Source organism: Siphateles boraxobius, unplaced genomic scaffold (assembly GCF_051911475.1).
Source record: "Siphateles boraxobius isolate OS27281-9 unplaced genomic scaffold, OSU_SipBor_1 54, whole genome shotgun sequence".
In the NCBI taxonomy this organism is placed as follows: domain Eukaryota; kingdom Metazoa; phylum Chordata; class Actinopteri; order Cypriniformes; family Leuciscidae; genus Siphateles; species Siphateles boraxobius.
In genome coordinates, this window is record NW_027509180.1 from 1,815,644 (window position 1) to 1,838,417 (window position 22,774).

Below are 22,774 nucleotides of genomic sequence, written 5' to 3' on the forward strand. Positions count from 1 at the left end.
CCTGGCATCATTCAAAAGACAATTGAAAACTCATCTCTTCCGTGAGTACTTAACATAAAAAAAATAAAAAAAATTCCTTCTCTTTTAAATCTTTCCTTCCCTTTTAAATATTCCCTTTTCTGGCTTTTGCTACTCTGAGCAATGCCTGAACTTTGTATTTTGAGCACTTCTTGCGTTGTTCTTCCCTCTTCACAATGACTCGCTTGCTTTAGTCCTCAGTTGTAAGTCGCTTTGGATAAAAGCGTCTGCTAAATGACTAAATGTAAATGTAAATGTTTAAAATATCATTGACTTTGTGTTATTGAGTTCTTCTTACTGAGTTCAAAGTAATGATGGTGATAAAACATAAAAAAAGATGTTTGAAATTCGTTTTTATTCTGTTGTAGTTTTGTATTTCCTAAAGGGCAGGGGAAGGGAAGAGGGATATACAATGAAAACAAAGGTTTCTAAGTACTTGCACACATCTAAATGCTTGTTGGCACTCAGAATAGGCCCAGATAGATTTCAGCCTAATAGGGATATCTGCACTGAATCGCCAGTTTCACATGTATTTTGAGTATTTCCAAAATACTAAATACTGTATTTCTATTTAAATAAATTTTTCCACACAGTATTTTGTATTTGTATTTAAATACATTTTTCCACACAGTATTTTGTATTTTATTTTAAATACCATGGCCAGTTTCTCGTGCATGGTCAGCCTCTTGGTCCTTCTCATCTGGCCAGAATTAGTGACACCATCTTCCCTCCAGGCTGCTGCAGCTGTAGTGGGCTGACTTTCATCCTGTCTCAGGACCTCCAAGCTCTGGTGATTATCTTAAAAGTATTATTTTTTACATTTACATTTATTCATTTAGCTGACGCTTTTATCCAAAGCGACTTACAATTGCTATATATGTCAGAGGTCACACGCCTCTGGAGCAACGAGGGGTTAAGTGTCTTGCTCAGGGACACATTGGTGTCTCACAGTGGATTCGAACCCGGGTCTCTCACACCAAAGGCATGTGTGTTATCCACTGCGCCATCACCACCCCCAATTATATTGCAGCATTAGTGAACAATATGTATTCAGTGTGTGTATGGAATATGTGTTCAGTTCATGAAATATTTCTGGTTATAGGACTGCAAGAAATGACTGACAACAATACATATTCCCTGCAGTTTAAGGATGGCCCATATTGAATTTATGTGGCCTACCAAATGAGGATTGGAACGGGGCCCCATCTGAACTGTCCAAATGATCATCATCAGGGATACCTTCCAAGGGCTGCTGGCTATCAATGATCGAACTCAACAAGTCTCCTAGGTCATCGGTCTCCGGTCTTTCTGGGGGTCCACCACCAGTCTTGAAATGTGCAACAGCATTTGTCTTCTTTAAGTTTATTTTTATGTTTTTCCACAGGATCTTAGAAAGATGAGACAATATAAATTTTTTTAATTCTGTATGATGCTGTTTGTAATATACTTGGATCAAAATTAAGCAACATGTCAAAGTGACTGACATGTAAAAGTAGACCAACAATAATACAGTAGCTTACCTGAAGTTGTTGAAGTGTCCTTTTGCTTACTTTTTCATTCGAGTTAAATTAATTGCAAATTGAAGTCCAAGCATTCTTTTTCTTGTTTTCTGTTGCTGAATCATGCTGTTTGTTCTCAATAATAGGGTGGTTTGACACAATTTGCTTCAAAAGGGTCCTTTCAAAGTCACTGAAATTCTTTGAACGTTGTCTTTTACCTTTGTCCATTGTTTGGTTGGGTGATTTACTCCAGTTCCACACAATGTTAATGTTTCTTAAGGGTCCAGCCCTGGTTTTTGAAGCAACTTCAGGTCTGCACCAAGTGCACAACATTACTCTAATCGGGCTTCACAGAGAGTAGCTAGTTTTAGAGTAGCTTTATTAACCTTAGTCTGCAACTCCCTAGTTGGGTACTACTTAATCTCAAAAAAAGCAATGTCTCGGAAAGCCATTTTTTAAGTCTGTATTAATTTAAGTAGAATTAGCCAAGTCCTCATTTATTTTAAACTCTGTCTGGGAAACCGCTCCATTGTGTCTGACAGAAACCTGGCTAAAACCAGACGATTACATTACTTTAAATGAGTCCACCCACCAAGATTACGGTTATAAACATTAGCCTGGTCTGAAAGGAAAAGGGGGAGGTGTTGCTGTAATTTATAGTAATATCTTCAGAATTACTGAGAAGTCTTATTTCAAATATAATTATTTTAATGTGTTTGTGCTTAATGTAGCACTATCTAGTGTCAATGATAAATCTCGCTTGACATTTGTGCTGGCTACTGTATACAGGCCACCAGGGCACCATACAGACTTTATCAAAGAATTTGCTGATTTAGTACTGGCTGCAGATAAAGTCTGAATTGTTGGTGATTTTAATATACATATAGATAGCGAACAAGATGCATTGGCATTGGCATTTAGAGACATTCTGAACTCTATTGGAGTTCAGGACCCACTCATTGTCATAGTCATACTTTAGATCTAATATTGTCACATGGAATCAATGTTGATGCTGTTGAAATTCTACAGCAGAGCGATGACATCTCAGATCATTATCTAGTCTCGTGTAAACTTCATTTAGCCAAGGTTACACAACCAACTCCCGTGTTACAAATATGTTAGACCTATCACTTCTGCCACTAAAGATTGCTTTATTAATATTTTCCAAATCAATTTCATCTCCTCAGCATCCCAGATAGCTTAGAAGAACTTAATATTGCGACAGAAACTTTTGACTCTCTTTTCCAGCACTTTAAACACAGTTGCTCCTTTGCGCTTAAAGAAGATTAAAGAAAATAGTCCAATGCCGTGGTACAACGAGCACACTCAGGCCCTTAAGAGAGCAGCCATTAAAATGGAGCGCAACTGGAATAAAACAAAGCTAAAGGTATTTCGAATTTTGTGGAGAGAGCACGATTGCTTACAGAAAAGCCTTAAAAACTCTCTTACAAGAAAATGTAAGGCTGGAGGCTTACGCCGCTATTTTGAACCAATAATAGGAAACAAAAGACAGTTGAAGGATGACGTGTATAATTCAAATATTTATCTGACTCCAATATAATTAATCTGACTCCATTAAAGTTGTTGTTATTCTTTAAAGGTAAAGGTCTTTCTTAGAACTGATAGGAAAAAAACTTAGGATTTATCCTGAACGTTTAAATAACGAAAGTTATAATCATTTTAGCTGTCAACATCATCAGTGATAAAAAGGAAGATTCTCAAAGCCTTTAAAGCAGGAAACGTTATTTATTAAGTTACATGTTTAAATATACAGACAGTAGAATGGAACAACATACTGTATAGAAAACTTAGTTGTAACAAATAATGGACTGTTGTGCAGACGAGGCCGTAAAAGCCTTTCTCAGAGTATTAGGTTACACACCGCTGTGTGGGAGTGGCGGGATTAAAGCCTTTCTCCAAGATCAACAGTTACCTTTCCTTCTTATACCCTGAGCAAAGCATTTTTAAACTTGAGTGGAATACCAAAAACGAACCCGACCGACAAGAAACCGAAAGATGAGGCAGATGGGTGGTGATCAAGAGGGCGAGAAGAACATTAACATATTCACCTCAATGCATGTGTAAGCAATACTAACTAGATTGCACATTAGCATACTTTAATATAATATCTCTATTAAGTTCACCACCGTTCAGTTCAATTCAGTTTATAAGCTGCCAGATGAGATAAAAACATGACATAGTTACATATTAGAACACACTAGTAAATCAACAGTATGTAGTTGGAAGCATATGTCCTGTGAAGCAAATAGTACAGATGTATAAAAGGCTCCCGGCGAAAGAAGACTTTTATTGCAGGACTTTTATTTTGATGGTTATTTTAGTGTGCGATACCCGTTGCTTCCAGTAGGAGGCATTATTATTATTGTTTGTTGCTTGTTGCCTACTGCGTCCATATAGATTACGGAGAAAACGACACCTGCGCACCTAGAAGTTTCTTCCTGCCTGTTATTTGGATGTTCGTTTGGCGTTTGGTGTAAAAAATATTAGTACATGACCATAAAGTAAGTTTTCTCTGATTTCTCAATGTTTTAACTGTGTTTAAGTGTACTATTGATCCTTGTGCACTTAAATGTGCATGCCCGGACATGTACCGATTCATGTGCGATCGTTTGACAGATAAACAATGTGTAACTGATTTCTGCTAAATATAGTTAAATGTGATAGCTTACGTTGTATATATCTGTAATATGTTAACAACTAATTATTCTGCAGAAGGATTATCCAGTATTGTTTCCCTTTAATTATGCCAATTTGGGAATTTAGATTGTTTGTTGAGGCATCTGGATACATTAATATATATTAATGCTAAAGTAATTTGTGACCAAACCAATAGTTTTTTGTTATTGTCTTCAATTGCCCATCCTCTCCATATTTTGAGCTTTAACTGTTATTTACAGGTGATACTGAATATGTTAGTATAGTCTGTATTAAGAAGGAACTGATTCTTCTGTGAATGTACACCTCTATACTTATACTAATGTAATATGTTTTTGTTATTTTAGACTAATACTCAATACACTTTGGAAAGAAGCACCAGTTTCCTCATTCTTTAGCCCCTTTCACACAGAGATTCCGGAAAATACACGGATAAAGCGACCCGGGATTTGACCCGGGTTCGTATGATTTTGGTTCATTCACACTGCCAGTGATTTTCTGGAATCAGAGAGTGCGTTCACACACAACCCGTAAAAATCCCGTAAAGACACGTGACATCAATGTGACATGTAATGTCTCAGCAGCGTCTATAGTTTGCTTATGAGCTGCGATTTCTCTCTGGAGAAACCACGCTTGTGCATTTTTTTCTCTGATTAGATCATAAACTAGCGCATTACGTACCGTTTCACTAGCCTGCTTTCACTTCACTTCAGCGTCATCATTACGACATGGCATTGATTATGGCTTTTGTTCACACAGCGCGTGTTCCGGGACTGATCCCGGCAATGTTACTAGGTCCCCAACCCGGCATCGATCCCGGGATCAATCCCGGGTCGTGTTTACGTTCACACAGAAGGTGTTCTGGCAATTTCCCGGGATCAACGCGCTGTGTGAAAGGGGCTTTAGTGTCCTGACAGACACCCAGGGGTGTATACTGCTAACAAGTAGAACTAGAGCCTAGCAGTGTCCTTTCCTCTCCAACAACAGATGTGTCATTGAGGTGCAAACGACTCTTTCTCTCCCGACAGAACTATCCTGTGACTCAACAGTCCTCAATCAGCTTAGTGATGAAATCCCTTGCACTAGATAGGCATTAGCATACTGTGATGATGAAGGCCATTGTGCCATGTTTAATTCACATGTATACCTTTAAAGGGATTTCTGAAGTACTAGGGCAGTAAAGAGTTCTGGCCATATTTGTTCAGCCCTACAAATCCCTCCTCTGGTACATTGGATCTCAGGAATTATGTGAGGTACATTTGTGACCTTAAAATTTAGGGCTGAGTGCATTGAAGAAGTGTCTCCATTGGCATAGTAGCACAGAGTAATGATGATAATTGTCAAGGATACTAAGAAGATACACACACAGAACACCTACTCCCATCAGGTGTAGGCTTAGTCAGATGCACAACAATGTGGAGACACTTGTCAGGAACTCTGTCCATATAGCAAGGTTTATGTCCATCGTTGGCTTTGGCAAGCCGAACAAGAACTCTAGTGTCTGTGGTGGTCTGTTCCTCCTCATGGCATCTTCAACTCTTTGCTGTTCATGTCCCACAGGAACAAGATCTCTAGTGTCTGTGGTGGTCTGTTCCTCCTCATGGCATCTCCAACTCTTTGCTGTTCATGTCCCACAGGATCAAGATCTCTAGTGTCTGTGGTGGTCTGTTCCTCCTCATGGCATCTTCAACTCTTTGCTGTTCATGTCCCACAGGAACAAGATCTCTAGTGTCTGTGGTGGTCTGTTCCTCCTCATGGCATCTTCAACTCTTTGCTGTTCATGTCCCACAGGAACAAGATCTCTAGTGTCTGTGGTGGTCTGTTCCTCCTCATGGCATCTTCAACTCTCTGCTGTTCATGTCCCACAGGAACAAGATCTCTAGTGTCTGTGGTGGTCTGTTCCTCCTCATGGCATCTTCAACTCTTTGCTGTTCATGTCCCACAGGAACAAGATCTCTAGTGTCTGTGGTGGTCTGTTCCTTATCATCTGCAAACCAAGTATGCAAAAGTTACAACTTTTTAGGGAGTATCAACATGTAGTAGTTAAGTTGTTAGGCATCGTAGTATTCCACATAATAACTCTCTGATGACAACAGAGATGGCATATTTTGATTGAATAATGAGATGATTGCTCAGGATATAATGAAGGAAAAATAGCATGAAAAAATATATCACTGTTACATGAAACATAAATAAATTGCCTTAAAGAAAATCGTAAGGAATCCAATAAGGAAACAATTCAGTTTATGCGGGGTTACAGTAAGAAGAGGAATTTGATTTAACTCTGTGTGTAGAGAGACTAATGTTGAAGATTTTATTATTCAGAAAACAAGTAATTTAGCTATAGATTTGGACACAATTATTTCTTCTGTCTGTGACTTTGGATTTCCTCTGTGTATGTGAAAGACCTTGAATGGAATGTTGTTTGCTGCAGAAAATTCTATTCTGAGAAGTCACATGGTAAAAGACCTTTACCCAAAACTATCTATAGGGTGTGTTACCTTGTTTGGAAGAAGATGTATGTATATAACTCTGTTCCCGAAAATACTCGGGAGCGCGCTGGAAGGCCGGAGGGCGAGTGGGCCGGAGGGGCAGAGCGTTAGAGCGTCGTTCTATGGAACGGAACGGCGTTCGAAAATAAAGTCTAATTATTTCTGGCATCAAAGATCTCTGCGAAGTTATTTTCCACAAAGATTGAAAACCACTTCACTATGTGTGACTGTATTTAGCTGTGTGTTTGTGTGACCATGCTCCAACCTAAGGTGACAAAGGTTTCTGTTGATAATAGTGATGCAAATTTGGTAGTGATTTGGGTAGTGAGACTTATGATCAGGTTGTAATTGGGCTCAAATTACTTTTCACCTGGGTTTGTTACTAGAGCATGGTAAAAGACAAAGTACATTGTCACTGAAACCTGTTGTGAGAAAAGCATCTACATAGTTAATAAACATATTGAAGCCGTGTGGCGTTTCTGTGCTCCTGTGTATGGTTTAACTCCAGCTATATGGGAAATAGGAGTGTGTTACTAAAGAGACAAACACATTCAACACATGTAAAACATGTCAATTGAAACTGATTAACAATCATTTGGTCTAGTATGCATGTAGCATCTACAACCCCTAACCCAAGTGTTTTTATAGAATAAACTCAATTAATCTATGTGTATACATAACACAAACAACTATTGTGAGTTTTATTGGGGTGGTGATAGCGCAGTGGATAAGACACCTACCTTTGGTGTGAGAGACCCGGGTTCGAATCCACTGTGAGACACCAATGTGTCCCTGAGCAAGACACTGACCCCCGTAGTTGCTCCAGAGGCGTGCAACCTCTGAAATATAGCAATTGTAAGTCGCTTTGGATAAAAGCGTCAGCTAAATGAATAAATGTAATGTAAATCTATTAAAACAACAATATGTTATGCACAATTACAATTTTGAAAATGCAGACAGGTTCAATGAATTTAGATGTTAAGCTATTTGCTAATGGACTGCTACCCGACTAGCAAATTACGCTAATAGCTGAAGGCCTTGAGTGACCAAAATTGTTGCTCAGTAAGAGTTTTAGATGCATTTGAGCTTTGGTTACTTGCAGAGTGCTGGCTTGAGTCATTAGAGTGTGATTGTCTGTGTTTTATGAAATAGGGCGGAGGTCTGCCGCTGCCCTCTGACCAGCACTTTTCCTCTGTATGGCCTGTTTTGTGACAGGAATTACAGAATCTGTTCAGTTTGGCACAGTTATTCACACTTTCTGAATAACACAGCTACCTCACCATGTATTTGTTTGCGTGACTCAATTCTTGTTGCCCAGCTGACAATACCTTCGAATGTATTATGTGCTGGAGAAGCACCACACTACACGCGGCCCTGCATTTGTAAGCAGTAATTCAAGGACATAGTGTTGTGGATAACACCTTCAATTCCAGAATACTCCTCAAAATGTTCAAATATATTTTCTGCATATGTCTCAAACGATTCTTCAGTACTCTGTTTCCGATTGAAAATCAATTCCCATCCAACAGAACTACAACCCCGCAGATCACGAAGGCATTGTTTAAGTCTATTAAAGATTTCACTCTCAGGCTCATTTTGATACATTGACTGCACAATGGTGCCTGTCATCAAAACCTGTGGTATCTTTAGATCAGAACATCTGGAATTGAGCTGATAACAATTTGCCAAATATCTTTTGGTTCGAACAGAAATGCATGTTTTAGGTCACAAAATGTGACAATTTACTCATTCTAGAGCCCTGTATAGTGCTGCATTTCTGCTTTTACATAAGCGCCACCTACTGTCAAAGAGCGAATTGCTTTTTTTTTTTTTGCATTGATCTGAACTGACAAATTAGACATTCCCGTTGGTTGAACACGAGTTAATAGATATAAATCAATCCAAAAAGTGTCCTGTGCTCACAGCAAACTGGTAGGTGGAGAGGAGAGATTTGGCTATAGGGTGATGTGTGTCTGACTTACACAGAAGACACTTTGTTGCTCAGCACATGAAAATAAACTACTTACCGTGATCTCAGACTGTGTTTAAGTTGTTTCTCCACTGTATGGATCTTCATGTGTCGCTTCAGGTTACTTCTAATAGAGAAACTCTTCCCGCACTGATCACACATGTGCGGCTTCTCTCCAGTGTGGATCCTCTCATGTGTTTTCAGAGATGATGACTGACTGAATCTCTCGTCACAGTGTGAACACTTGTAAGGTTTTTCTCCACTGTGGATCCTCTCATGTGTTTTCAGAGATGATGACTGACTGAATCTCTCGTCACAGTGTGAACACTTGTAAGGTTTTTCTCCAGTGTGGATCCTCTCATGTGTTTTCAGAGATGATGACTCATTGAATCTCTCATCACAGTGTGAACACTTGTAAGGTTTTTCTCCACTGTGGATCCTCTCATGTGTTTTCAGATTTGCTGATCGACTGAATCTCTTGTCACAGTGTGAACACTTGTAAGGTTTTTCTCCAGTGTGAATTCTCTGGTGCAGTTTTAAATGGTTTGCTGTAGTAAAAGTCTTATCACACTCAAAGCACATGTACTCTCTCACACCAGTGTGAATTTTCTCATGTTTATGTAAATATTGCATCAGTGAAAAACTCTTTCCACACACAGAACATGAATGTGGCTTCTCCTTCATATGAACTCTCATGTGTGTCTTCAAGTCTGATGACCTAAGAAATGTTTTCCCGCATTGATCACATGTGAACGGCTTCTCTCCGGTGTGGATCATCATGTGATCATTAAGGTTATCTGATCGACTGAAACACTTCCCACATTGATCACATGAGAATGGCCGTTCTCCAGTATGAACTCTGATGTGACGCTCAAGATGTTTTTTGGTTGTTAAACTGTTTCCACACTGAGTGCAGGTGAAAGATTTCATGGCTCTTCTTTTCTTTAAAAATGTCTGATTAATCTTTGAGCGACTCAAAGGTTTTCCTCCAGGTTGGACATGATGTTCCTCCTCCACTTCACTCAGTTCTTCACTCTCCTCCTTCACTTCACTCAGTTCTTCACTCTCCTCCTTCAATTCACTCAGTTCTTCACTCTCCTCCTTCACTTCACTCAGTTCTTCACTCTCCTCCTTCACTTCACTCAGTTCTTCACTCTCTTCCTTCACTTCACTCTGTTCTTCTCTCTCGTCCTCCACTTTACCCAGTTCTTCACTCTCTTCCATCAGGTCTGACATGAAAGAAAAATATTAAATTTAATTTTCAGTTCATCAAAATAATTCAAAGAGAGAAATATAAAGTGAAAGGACATGAAAGTGAGCCCTGATGTAATGCTAGAAAGTAGACAACTGTTATAAAAATATTATGATAATTTCATAGCTTTTTATAAATTGATTATACAGGTGCTGGTCACATATTTTAGAATATCATCAAAAAGTTGATTTATTTCAGTAATTCCATTCAAAAAGTAACTTGTAAAATGTATACATTCATTCCACACAGACTGATGCATTTCAAGTGTTCTTTCCTTTTTTTGGTGATTATAACTGACAACTCATGAAAACCCCAAAACCAGTATCTCAGAAAATTAGAATATTGTGAAAAGGTTCAATATTGAAGACACCTGGTGCCACACTCTAATCAGCTAATTAACTCAAAACACCTGCAAAGACCTTTAAATGGTCTCTCAGTCTAGTTCTGTAGGCTACACAATCATGGGGAAGACTGCTAACTTGACAGCTGTCCAAAAGACGACCATTGACATCTTGCACAAGGAGGGCAAGACACAAAAGGTCATTGCTAAAGAGACTGGCTGTTCACAGAGCTCTGTGTCTAAGCACATTAATAGAGAGGTGAAGGGAAGGAAAAGATGTGGTAGAAAAAAAGTGTACAAGCAATAGGGATAACCGCACCCTGGAGAGGATTGTGAAACAAAACCCATTCAAAAATGTGGGGGAGATTCACAAAGAGTGGACTGCAGCTGGAGTCAGTGCTTCAAGAACCACCACGCACAGACGTATGTGTCGAGCTGAACTGCAGACCACGCCCTTTTTTTTTTGCATGGGTGCTTTGGTGCTGGGTGTGGTGCCCAGCTGCAGTCAACTAGTTAATCACCAGGTGGGAAGGATCTGGAAATTAGGGGATTTGGAGTCATTCAAAGGATAGTAAGCAGGCTGGGAAGATGTGTGGAGGAACTGGGAAAATGAGACTGCAGGACTAAAGCTTGTTTGAACAAGGAAGGAGCCGGTGAGCATTCGTTTGTGCAGTGTGGTGGATTTTATTATTAAAGTGAATCATATAATTATATTTGGGGTAAAATTGTGTGTATAAAATTATGTGGTTGAATTGTAAGCTAAAGTGTTATACATTTAACATCATGAAGATTGAAAGCATGGTTAAAAGTAACGTATTGTAAAGTTTTAAAAGGGTGCAAACTGGAAGTGTGGGATTGTGTTTGTAGAGGGTTAAAGCTGCTAAAAATTAAGGTTAAATCATTTGAGCAATGCTTTAAAAGTGTCTTCAAATTTTACTTATTTTTAAGACTGATTTTCTAGTGTTTAAATTTAAGTTTTGATTTTGGATGGTGATGCTTTATTATGGTTACTTGGGTTTATTATGTGTTTTCTTGATTTACTTGTTTGTGTTTAAGGTTTTTTACCTGCTTGTGGCCATGACAACTTTCAAATAAAAGAAAGAAAAGAAATAATTGATTCCTGGTCATTGAGTAAAATCCAGTCCAAACCTTCAGAGGCAAGCATACCCTATCAAGTGGGGGAAACTGCAGGGTTGAACTTCACTAGAGTGAATGCACTTGACAGTAAAAAACCACTGTGAAGACTGGAACAGAGAATCCTGAACAGCAACCAGCCTGGCCTGATAGAACAGGAAATCATCTCACCCAATCCTGCTGAAAAGAAGATGGCTGACTCAAAGACCCTGGAGCAGCTTAAAGCAAATAGGACATCCGCAAAGCGGCAATTCTCACGACTGGCTAACAACGTAGTCCGGATGCATGGCATCACACCTGAAGAGGAGCTCAGGGACAGTTTCAAAAAGCTCATAATTGAGGCCAACAAGGTCATGGAAGCCAACGATGATGTAGAGGCCCAGTACCTTGTAGAGGCAAAGCTGGATACTGATTCCGAAGAAGTTCCCAGGTTGAATGAGCAGCAAAAGGCCGACATCGGGAAAACTACAAGTGAGTGTGAGATGAGACTGAACGAGCTCAAGGAGCTTATTCAAAAGACACTCTGGGCAAACTTTGGAGAAGAGGAACTGACGATAGCAGTAAAGGTTGCAGAGGAAAAAGTAGAGTGTGTGGTGTCCTTCGGATCTGGTGGGAATAAAGAGAGTTTTGACTTCATGTTTGATTACATGGAAAAACTGGTTAAGAGGGCAAAAGAGCTGCACACGCAATGGAAGTGTTGGGTTCCCCCTGCTGAACGGAAAGATTTTCAGCTGCGGGTCAGAAATCTTGAGCAGATCATCCCTGAGTTAATGTCAAGAAAAGCAGAGTTCATTCCAGCAAAAGCTGAAAAAGACGCCGAAAGAGTTGTGTGTGCAGCTTCTATCAACTATCCAACAGCAGTAGTTAGACTGAAGCCTACTTCCCTCCCTAAGTTCACTGGCATCAGGCGAGACTTTCATCGCTGGAAAAGGGACTGGGAGGCCCTCCAGAGGCAAGGAGAACCCACTGGTTCAAAAGAAGTTAAAAAGTTCCAGCTTCTTGACAGTTTGGATGAGAAGGTAATGAGAGATCTTCGATTGATGAATTATAACACAGCAGAAGATATCTTTCGTGTCCTAGAAAATCGGTTTGGAAGCCAAACTGCGATCGCTATTGAAATAGTAGAGGAGCTCCAGAGACTTCCAGCTGCCAGAGGTCACCAGCCCAAGAAAATTGTTGAGCTCATCCAAGCTGTGGAGAAGGCCCTTGAAGATCTGAGTGACCTTGGTGACGCTGGCACTTTAAGGAACCCTCTGGTGACAAAGTCAATTGAGAGCAAGCTTCCGGATGCACTGAAGAAAGAGTGGCTTCTCTATGCGGCTGAGAGAAGCAGTACTGACCCAGAGAAGCGCTTCGACTGTCTTCTGGCCTTTCTCAAGAGTCAAGAGAGTATCTATGAACAGCTGGATCAATTGAGGGATGAAGAGCCACTGAGGAAAGAAAACCGACCGGAGCAAAGGCAAGCTAGAACCAGAGCCTCAAACCAGTCAAGTAGCAATCTCTCAGGATGTGTTGTCTGTGGGGACATCAAGCATAAGAAGAAGCTGTACTTCTGCAAACGGTTCCGTGTGCTTAAGCTCACAGAGAAGGACGACGCAGTGCGGAAGCTGGGAGCCTGCTGGAAATATCTGGAGGTCCATGACGAGGGTAATCACTGCAAAACTTTGTTTCTGTGCAGAAATCCCGATTGTGGAGAGCAGGGAGTCACAGACCATCACTACTATCTGTGTCCCAGGGCTGAGGCATCTAGAGACAGTACGGCTCAGAGGAGAAGAAAAAACAGCACAGTGGGAGGTGAGAGCTGGAGGAATTACACCGAGGCTCAGGAGAAATTCTTCAGAAAACTCTCACCTGAATTAGCTCAACAATGCCGGGACGCATTCTGTAATACATCAGCGAGCACCTCGCATATTGCAAAGAGTCATTCAAGTCTTCTGGTAGAGAGCGGGCTAGCGGAGTTGCCTGTCATCATGATGCTGTTGGAGGTAACAGCAAATGCTGGGCAGAAAATTGGGACTCTTATAGACCTAGCTTCTGATACTAACTATATCACCTATGAGGCAGCAGGTCGGCTCAATCTTAGAAGTGAAGACATCACGCTTGTAGTCCATGGTGTAGGAGGCATGAAAGTCTTTGTTAAGACAAAGCGGTACCTCCTGAAAATTCGGGTCAACACTTTAAGAGGCACTCTTAGATGCCATCAGCTGGTTTGCTATGGCCTAGACAGCATTGCAGACATTCAAAGACATGTGTCAGCCAAAAAACTTCAAGAATTCTTCCCAGACATTCCACTCAGCGACCTGGCAAGGCCGAGGGAGATCCATCTCCTTGTAAGTCACAAGGAAGGCCAGCTGGCTCCGCAGAAAATCCGCACGGTGGGGGACCTTGTGCTGTGGGACGGACCAATGGGAAAGACAGTTGCTGGCACCCATCCTGAGTTGTTTGAGGCGCTAACTGTATCAGCTCATACATCGAGAACGCATTTCGCAAGGTCTATGAGAACGGCGGTGAAGTATGAAGAACACACCTGCGTGGTCCCCATTCATCGTCAGCAAAGCCAGCAACCTCAGGGTTTCAGTTGTGTAACTACTACATCCAGCTTCCTCGAGTGGTGGAAATGGGATAGTATCGGTGCTGGCTGCATTCCAAAATGTGGGGGTTGTCGCTGTGGAAACTGCCAGCCAGGCGGCAAAGAAATGACCCTCGCTGAAGAAAGGGAGCTGGAGGTGGTAAAGAATGGGCTCACATATGTAGCTGCTGATGAGCACAGTGAGAGGCCTCACTGGCACGCCAAGTACCCCTGGGTAGAAGATCCAGCCACATTGCCAAGCAATAGGAGTGCAGTTGAGGCAACTTTCTTCAGGACTGAGAGGCAGCTGACCAGGGAGTCGGAGTGGAAGGCTGCCTATGCTGCTCAAGTCCACGAGATGGTCGAGCGCCGAGCCGCAATGAAGTTGTCTAAAGACGTCCTTCAGACATGGACTGGCCCTGTATGGTACATTAGCCACCTCATCGCACCCAACCCACACTCCGTCACAACTCCGGTGAGACTGGTTTGGAACAGTAGTCAGAAGTGCAGAGGGGTGAGTCTGAATGATCTCCTGTTAAAGGGCCCCGACGTCCTCAATTCTATTCGTGCTGTGCTTCTTAGGTTCCGGAGGGGAGGTTTTGCGGCTTTGGGAGACATAAGAAAAATGTACAATTCAGTGTGGCTTGAAGATCGGGAGGTGCATTTGCATAGGTTTCTGTGGCGTGACTCTGAGGAGGAGGAGCTGGGCGAGTATGCAGTCACAAGGGTAAACATAGGTGACAAGCCTGCAGGTTGTATAGCTCAACTCGCCATGAGAGAGACAGCGAATCTCCCCCAGTTTAGCCATCTTGAGGAAGAACGTCGAGTGTTAGAGGAGGACAGCTATGTCGACGATATCCTGACCTCTCATAACTACTTGGACCAGTTCAAAGTCATCACAGAAAATGTGGAGCAGATCCTGGGGGCAGGAGGGTTCAGGTTAAAGCCGTGGGTCTTTTCTGGTGAACGTAGGAGGGAGTCTGTTGGAAAATCGGAGCAGGTGGCTATTCCAAAGACTGTAATCCTGCCAAATCAGCTAAAGGAGGAGGACAACAAAGCTCTTGGCCTCGGCTACACCCTGGAGGATGACAGGCTTCATGTTATGGTTGGGATAAATTTCTCAAAGAGGAAGAGAAAGATGAGACTTGGCCAAGACCTTAAACTGGAAGAGGTGAGAGCTCAGACGCCAGACCCGCTGACACGACGAGAGTTGCTTAGCCAAGTTTCTGGGCTGTATGACCCGGTTGGTCTGACGACACCTGTAAAGCAGAAAGGAGCCATTTTGGTTCGGAGAGCATTTCAAGAGGCCAAACCGAAATGTAGCACTGTCAGAGACACTTGGGACCTTGCACTATCAGAGAAGCTCAGAGAAGATGCGATCAGCCTTTTTGAAGAATACGCTGAGCTGAGCAAAGTCAAGTTCCCTAGAGCCCTGATACCAGTGAGCGGGCCAGCTAAGCCTGATGCAGTTACCTTTTCTGATGGCAGTGATCATGCTTATGGTGCCGTCCTGTATCTGCGGTGGGACTGTGACCAAGGTTCGAAAGTGAGGCTGGTGGAGTCTAAAGCTAAGCTGGCTCCCCTAGACCACAAGGGGGAAGCAGTCAAGGCAGAGCTATGTGGGGCAGTATTCGCCGCCCGATTAAAGAGGTACTTTGAACGACATGGTCGAGTCCAAGTCAGACGGTGGTACCACCTTGTTGATAGCCAAACAGTACTTTGTTCAATTCAACGTGAGAGCTATGGCTTCCAGACCTTTTTTGGCAACAGGATTGGAGAAATCCAGACCAGCACACAACTTCAGGATTGGTGGTGGATTCCTGGATCTCTGAACATCGCTGACATCATTACTCGTGGGGCTGGCCCAAAAGAGTTGGCTGAAAATTCACCATGGCAGAAAGGACCAAAGTTCCTGAGTCTACCAGTTGAGGATTGGCCGATTAAGTCTGCAAAGGATGTATCCGCAGCTGCCAGAGAGAGTGTTGGAAGGATGCAGAAGAAATCATTTGCTGCGGCTCTCACAAGAGCTCAGGTGAAGAGGGAGCCACCAGATCTGGAGCATCGAAGGCCACCTGCTGGTGCTGCTGTCCGAAATCTGGTGAATGAAGGACGGTTCAGCAACCTAACTCACCTGGTTAAGACGATCGCCTGGGTCTGGAGGGCAGCAAAATGTTTTGCAGCTAAAAATAAGATCCTGGGAGATCCAAAGTGGGAGGCAGTTTCCTCAGCTGAGGTCATCACCACGATGGAGCGCCAAGATGCTTTAAGAGATATTTTTCTTGCCACACAGGAGGGGGTGACCTTTCCAGCAACCACAATAGACCGGCTGGTAGTCTTCAAAGAAGAAGGAACTGGTTTGCTAGTTTGTGGTGGGCGAGTCCAAGCCTTTAATGAAGACAGAGTTGGTGTCCCTCTCCTACCTTGCAGCGCCTGGGTTTCAACATTGCTGGTTCAGGAAGCTCACAGCAAGGGTCACGAGGGTGTGGCTGCGACTCTGATGAAGGTGAGAAAAAGAGCATGGGTCATCAAGGGACGAAGAATTGCTCGAAAAGTCATTGAGAAATGTATGGTCTGCAAGAAAGCCAGAGCGAGAAGATGTCAGCAAGTGATGGGAGATCTGCCTCAAGAGAGAACCAGGCCAGCATCTCCGTTTGAGTTTACAGCAGTTGACCTGTTTGGACCCTATCAGGTCAGAGATGATGTTAGGAAAAGAGTCAAAATGAAAGTCTGGGGAGTCGTATTCTGCTGTATGGTCAGCAGAGCAATCCACACGGAGCTTGCCAACACAATGTCAACGGAAAGCTTCCTGATGGGTTATCAGAGGTTCACAGCAATTAGAGGCCACCCTAAGAAGATATGGTCTGATCCAGGGACTAATTTTGTTGGCGCCAAGTCTGTTCTGAAGGAGTTGTATCAGTTCCTGGACAGCCTGGATAGGTCTGCTGTGGAGGATACTTCAGCTCAAAATGGAACTGACTGGCACTGGAAAATCCTGCCAGCTGATTCACCTCATCGGAATGGCTCTGCTGAAGCAGCTGTTCGGATAGTGAAGAAGGCGTTCCAGAGTCTGGGAAGAGAGTCAGGGCTCTGTTTCAGCGAGTTTCAGACGACACTTCAGCTCGCCGCTAATCTGGCAAATGAGCAACCCATTGATGCCAGGGTGCAGAGCCTTGAAGATACAGTGCAGTACATCACGCCTAATACACTCCTGCTGGGACGAGCATCATCAAGTGGTGATTGGAAAACATTTGACTTCACAAGTTATCCCTATAAGAGACTCCAGGAAATGCAGCATCAGGTCAACAAATTCTGGAGATCCTGGAGCCAACTTGCTGGTCCTAATCTTTTTGTGAGGAGCAAGTGGCACACTGCACAGAGGAATGTCGCAATTGGAGATATTGTGTGGCTCTGCGATCAGAATGCATTGAAGGGCCACTTTAAGCTTGGAAGAGTCATCAGTGTCAACCCTGACTCCAGAAACATTGTACGGGATGTGAATATTAGAGTTGTGGCGAGCTCCTGTATTCCGGAGGTGAGGCCTGTAACATTATCATCCAAATTTCCTGCATCCAAGCATCGCGTCTCCAGTATTCGGGGGGACCTTCAGTCCACAATTCTTCACCGGGATGTTCGACGGTTGGTGGTCCTACTGCCAGTGGAGGAGCAGGCTGGGAGTCCAGGAGGAAATCTCTGACTACTAGTTCACTGTGCGATCTTTCCAGCGGTTTCCGTGGGAAGATCGAGTGGGAGGTGTCGAGCTGAACTGCAGACCACGCCCTTTTTTTTTTGCATGGGTGCTTTGGTGCTGGGTGTGGTGCCCAGCTGCAGTCAACTAGTTAATCACCAGGTGGGAAGGATCTGGAAATTAGGGGATTTGGAGTCATTCAAAGGATAGTAAGCAGGCTGGGAAGATGTGTGGAGGAACTGGGAAAATGAGACTGCAGGACTAAAGCTTGTTTGAACAAGGAAGGAGCCGGTGAGCATTCGTTTGTGCAGTGTGGTGGATTTTAATATTAAAGTGAATCATATAATTATATTTGGGGTAAAATTGTGTGTATAAAATTATGTGGTTGAATTGTAAGCTAAAGTGTTATACATTTAACATCATGAAGATTGAAAGCATGGTTAAAAGTAACGTATTGTAAAGTTTTAAAAGGGTGCAAACTGGAAGTGTGGGATTGTGTTTGTAGAGGGTTAAAGCTGCTAAAAATTAAGGTTAAATCATTTGAGCAATGCTTTAAAAGTGTCTTCAAATTTTACTTATTTTTAAGACTGATTTTCTAGTGTTTAAATTTAAGTTTTGATTTTGGATGGTGATGCTTTATTATGGTTACTTGGGTTTATTATGTGTTTTCTTGATTTACTTGTTTGTGTTTAGGGTTTTTTACCTGCTTGTGGCCATGACAACTTTCAAATAAAAGAAAGAAAAGAAATAATTGATTCCTGGTCATTGAGTAAAATCCAGTCCAAACCTTCAGAGGCAAGCATACCCTATCAAGTGGGGGAAACTGCAGGGTTGAACTTCACTAGAGTGAATGCACTTGACAGTATGCAAGACATGGGTTTCAGCTGTCGCATTCCTTGTGTCAAGCCACACTTGAACAAGACACAGCGTCAGAAGCGTCTCGCCTGGGCTAAAGACAAAAAGGACTGGACTGTTGGAAATCAAGGTCCCAGAGTCTGGAGGAAGAGAGGAGAGGCACAGAATCCACGTTGCTTGAAGTCCAGTGTAAAGTTTCCAAAGTCAGTGATGGTTTGGGGTGCCATGTCATCTGCTGGTGCTGGTCCACTGTGTTTTCTGAGGTGCAAGGTCAACGCAGCCGTCTAATAGGAAGTTTTAGAGCACTTCATACTTCCTGCTGCTGACCAACTTTATGGAGATGCAGATTTCATTTTCCAACAGGACTTGGCACCTGCACACAGTGCCAAAGCTACCAGTACCTGGTTTAAGGACCATGGTATCCCTGTTCTTAATTGGCCAGCAGACTCGCCTGACCTTAACCCTATAGAAAATCTATGAGGTATTGTGAAGAGGAAGATGCGATACGCCAGACCCAACAATGCAGAAGAGCTGAAGGCCACTATCAGAGCAAACTGGGCTCTCGTAACACCTGAGCAGTGCCACAGACTGATCGACTCCATGCCATGCCACATTGCTGCAGTAATTCAGGCAAAAGGAGCCCCAACTAAGTATTGAGTGCTGTACATCCTCATACTTTTCATGTTCATACTTTTCAGTTGGCCAACATTTCTAAAAATCCTTTTTTTTGTATTGGTCTTGAGTAATATTCTAATTTTCGGAGAAACTGAATTTGGGATTTTCATTAGTTGTCAGTTTTAATCATCACAATTAAATAAAATAAACATTTGAAATATATCAGTCTGTGTGTAATGAATGAATATAATATCCAAGTTTCACTTTTTGAATGGAATTACTGAAATAAATCAACTTTTTGATGATATTCTAATTATATGACCAGCACCTGTATGTCCTTGAAACTTTCCATGAATGAGGTAAATTTATCTTCCAATTATTATTTTAAAAACATTATAGGCACGAATCCCATGTTTCTTTAGCAAGAACTATTAAAGATATTTGATCAATGACAATTATCTAACATATTAAGGCGAGACACGGTAGGCATAAAACATTGTTTTTTTTTTCACTGGTCAATTTTGAGATTTTGGGATATTTGTCTTCAATAACATGTCTTCTTTCAGACTTGTGGTGAAAAAAGTCCGAAATACAAATTTACGTCTTTATTTTACTACACTTTGTCTGTTCGCGTCTCTAGATTTCTCATAAATTCATCAAAAGTTGTCGTTATAAATCATCCCTCTGCTCCGCGATCGCTGTCTGCACACTGTCATCACACACACCGTTAGAAAGCTCTCTCTCTCTCCTGAACAATACTGCCGGATCCAAATATGGTCATTTCTTTTTTATCAGCAACCAATCGCGAAAGTAAAAGGTGGGATTTTACTCAAAATGCGCAATCTCATTGGCTGATGCTAAATCTTTAAAGCCCGTTTTCTCAAAATGACTTTTCTCTCATACTCCAAGTCTGAAAGTCTTGTACCTAGTTATATTATGAAGACATTTACTGAGGGATTTGTAAATATATTATTCCTAGCCTGATTTATATAACATTTTATTCCAAAAAACATGGCGAAAATCATTTTTTTAAGGCTATTGGCAGTATATTCTGATTTACAGGATGACAAAAGTAGATATCCATAAATGTAATGATGTACTGATATCCATCTGTAATTTTTTCCCCATCTAATGTGTGAACATAGTGAAAAAATTATTTTGAACCTGGCTTTATCCAATACTCAGATTTCGTTTTTTAAAATATATGCAAATTAATGCATATTTAATTAGATAATGCCTAATTTGCATATTTAAACATTAAATTACAGAAAACTTATAATACATTTTTTTCTCATCTTAATGTAGGTAATCAACTGGCAAAGTTTCATGGTGATATCTGCTAGTTAAAAAAAATTACCCTATTCACCTGTAGTGTCTCGCCTTAACATTAAAATATACAATACTGCCATATTTCAACACCAACTTTGAGATTGATATTTATTTCACTGAAAAGTTAATTCTTAATGGCCGTTCACAATAGACTTTTCCTTCAACTGACTTCCATTCACGCGCCTGTGAAAGTGGGACACCAGAAACACAAGCTCAATCTCTATAACTATGAATAACTTGTATGATATTTGACAAATACAACTTTATCAGTAGCTTGGTGTTTACTGATTATTCCCCAAAAATATATTTAGTATGTTGAACATGATTAAAATTCTGGTAACGTTGTTGCAATTTGGGAACCAGATATAAAATAAATATCAAATAAAACAGTTAAAATAGTACTAATAAGCTTGATCTGATGTTGACAATCAATATAAAAGGGTCTCAAACTTCCCTTTACTGACCATTTGTTGAAGAAAAACCCAGAACATTCTGTACCATTTCATAGTTTAACTATTTATCAAAATGTGAGCAAGTGCTTGAATGTTTCTAACATGAATGTTCTCCAGCATCATGAATGAATGAAGAATAAACACCAACCTCTTTGTTCTTCAGGATCTTCAGTCTTTAATAAACTCAGTCTTTGCAGATTTCAGTTCCTCCTGATGCTTTCTTGCTCGTCGTCACTTGTAGCTTCTTCTTCTTCTTCTTCTTCTTCTTTGGTAGATTTTATTTGGCAGCTTGCAATCATTGCGCATTACCGCCATCTGCTGGACTGAGGTGTGATCACATTGGGACGTCATAAAAATACCTTCACCATCCTATAGGATCAAAGCCCAAGCTTCAGCTGGCGCTGCGTGTTCAGCTCCTCCAGCTTCCACCCTGAGCTCCTCAACCTCCAGGAAGGGAGAGAGAAAAAAACAAAAAACAAAAAAACCTAAATTCGATTTGCTAGTTGGGTTTCTTTAAGAAAAGTTATAACCGCCTTAACTGTGGATTGTGTGCTGGATATAGGGGAGAGCCGGGACGATTGAAACGCGGGACTGATGAAACATTGAGATTTCCTTGAAAAACACTCACGTTATGTACGTCAAATTTCGTCTGCACGTACAGCACGCAATGCCTATCAGACCCGCGAAAACATTTCTTCTTTACGTCTTGCCGTTTTAAAGTTAGAGCCGGAAAGCTGTTTTTGAGTGTGGTTAGTGAAATCTTTTGTGCGGTACTTTTTTTTGACTGACAAGTTGTATTTATTGTTTCATGTGCCATTGTAATAATAATACGGCAGGTGTATCAGTACTGCATCACACCCTTAAGTGTATAATATCAGAGTTTTTTAGTTTACGGACAAAACAGGTTTAAATGGCTGGAGGCGCTGTCGGGACGGTTGAAACAACGACTCGTGCCAGTTAAACCTGGTCATTGGAAAACACTCAATATGACTAAATCACTCAATATGACTCAAGGAATAAATGTAAGAATTAATTGTAAACGGATTTGTCTGTCTTCTTCAAAATAGCCTATTAGAAAGATTACGCAAAATGCACAAAGGCTTATCGCCGATTGTTTATTGGGCGACAGAACAAAAATGTTAATATGAACCTTAAAATGAAAATAAATGAAAAAATATGTTTGTAACAATATGTACATAAGTTACTTACCAGGTATTGTTCATAAAAACAAGAATTAGATGAATAGTTACCGTTACTGTTATGTTTCATCCGTCCCACCCCTGTGTTTAAATCGTCCCGCTGTGGAGGGACGATTGAAACAAAACCCAACTCCCGTTCAAAGTAAATTTTTACTTAAATAATTCTATGTTTCTACCGAATAACACATGATACTAAGAGAACACATATGTGAGTTGTTGATCACACACACAAAAAAAATCTATCTGTAACCTTATCTTAGAAAACGACGTTTATCTGAAAAGTGTTTCAACCTTCCCGGCTCTCCCCTACTCAATAAATTTTCCATTGTTAAGTCTTTCTTTACCGCTCTCTTCATATTTTCCCTTTCTCTGGTATATTGTATACAATCTAGAAGTATGTGTTTTACATTTTCTGTTACTCCACAATTTGTACAATCTCCAGTCTGATGTTTCCCTATAATATGTAATCCACTATTTAAACTTGTATGTCCCATCCTCAGTCTAGTAAACCATGTTTCCTCCTGCCTTTCCAATCCACTGATTTTACTAGCTGTAACCTCTTTGTGTAAATTATAAAAATTTCTGCCTTTTCCCTCCTTATCCCATCTCTCCTGCCACATTCTGTTAATTTTGTCCTTAATAATACTTTTAATTTCTGACCTGCTTAATTTGATATCCAGTTCAACCAGT

General features: G+C 41.3%; 1 protein-coding gene across 3 annotated transcripts in view; it reads right to left on the reverse strand.

Moving 5' to 3' along the window:
- Nucleotides 1-3,243: 3,243 nt before the first annotated feature.
- The window catches only part of LOC143714421 (uncharacterized), a 318,101-nt gene continuing 298,570 nt past the window's right edge, over nt 3,244-22,774 (reverse strand). Inside the window, exons 1-4 of one of the 3 annotated variants that reach the window (XM_077205599.1) lie at nt 21,034-21,353; nt 8,713-9,883; nt 7,426-7,524; nt 3,244-6,180 (exon numbers count right to left, since the gene is read on the reverse strand). In XM_077205599.1, coding sequence (XP_077061714.1) covers nt 6,177-6,180; nt 7,426-7,524; nt 8,713-9,878 — 1,269 coding nt within the window. In that variant the 5' untranslated portion in view covers nt 9,879-9,883; nt 21,034-21,353 and the 3' untranslated portion in view covers nt 3,244-6,176. Of the gene's footprint in view, nt 6,181-7,425; nt 7,525-8,712; nt 9,884-21,033; nt 21,354-22,774 lie in introns of those variants that run through there. The other 2 variants (XM_077205602.1, XM_077205601.1) reach the window with 2 other exon arrangements.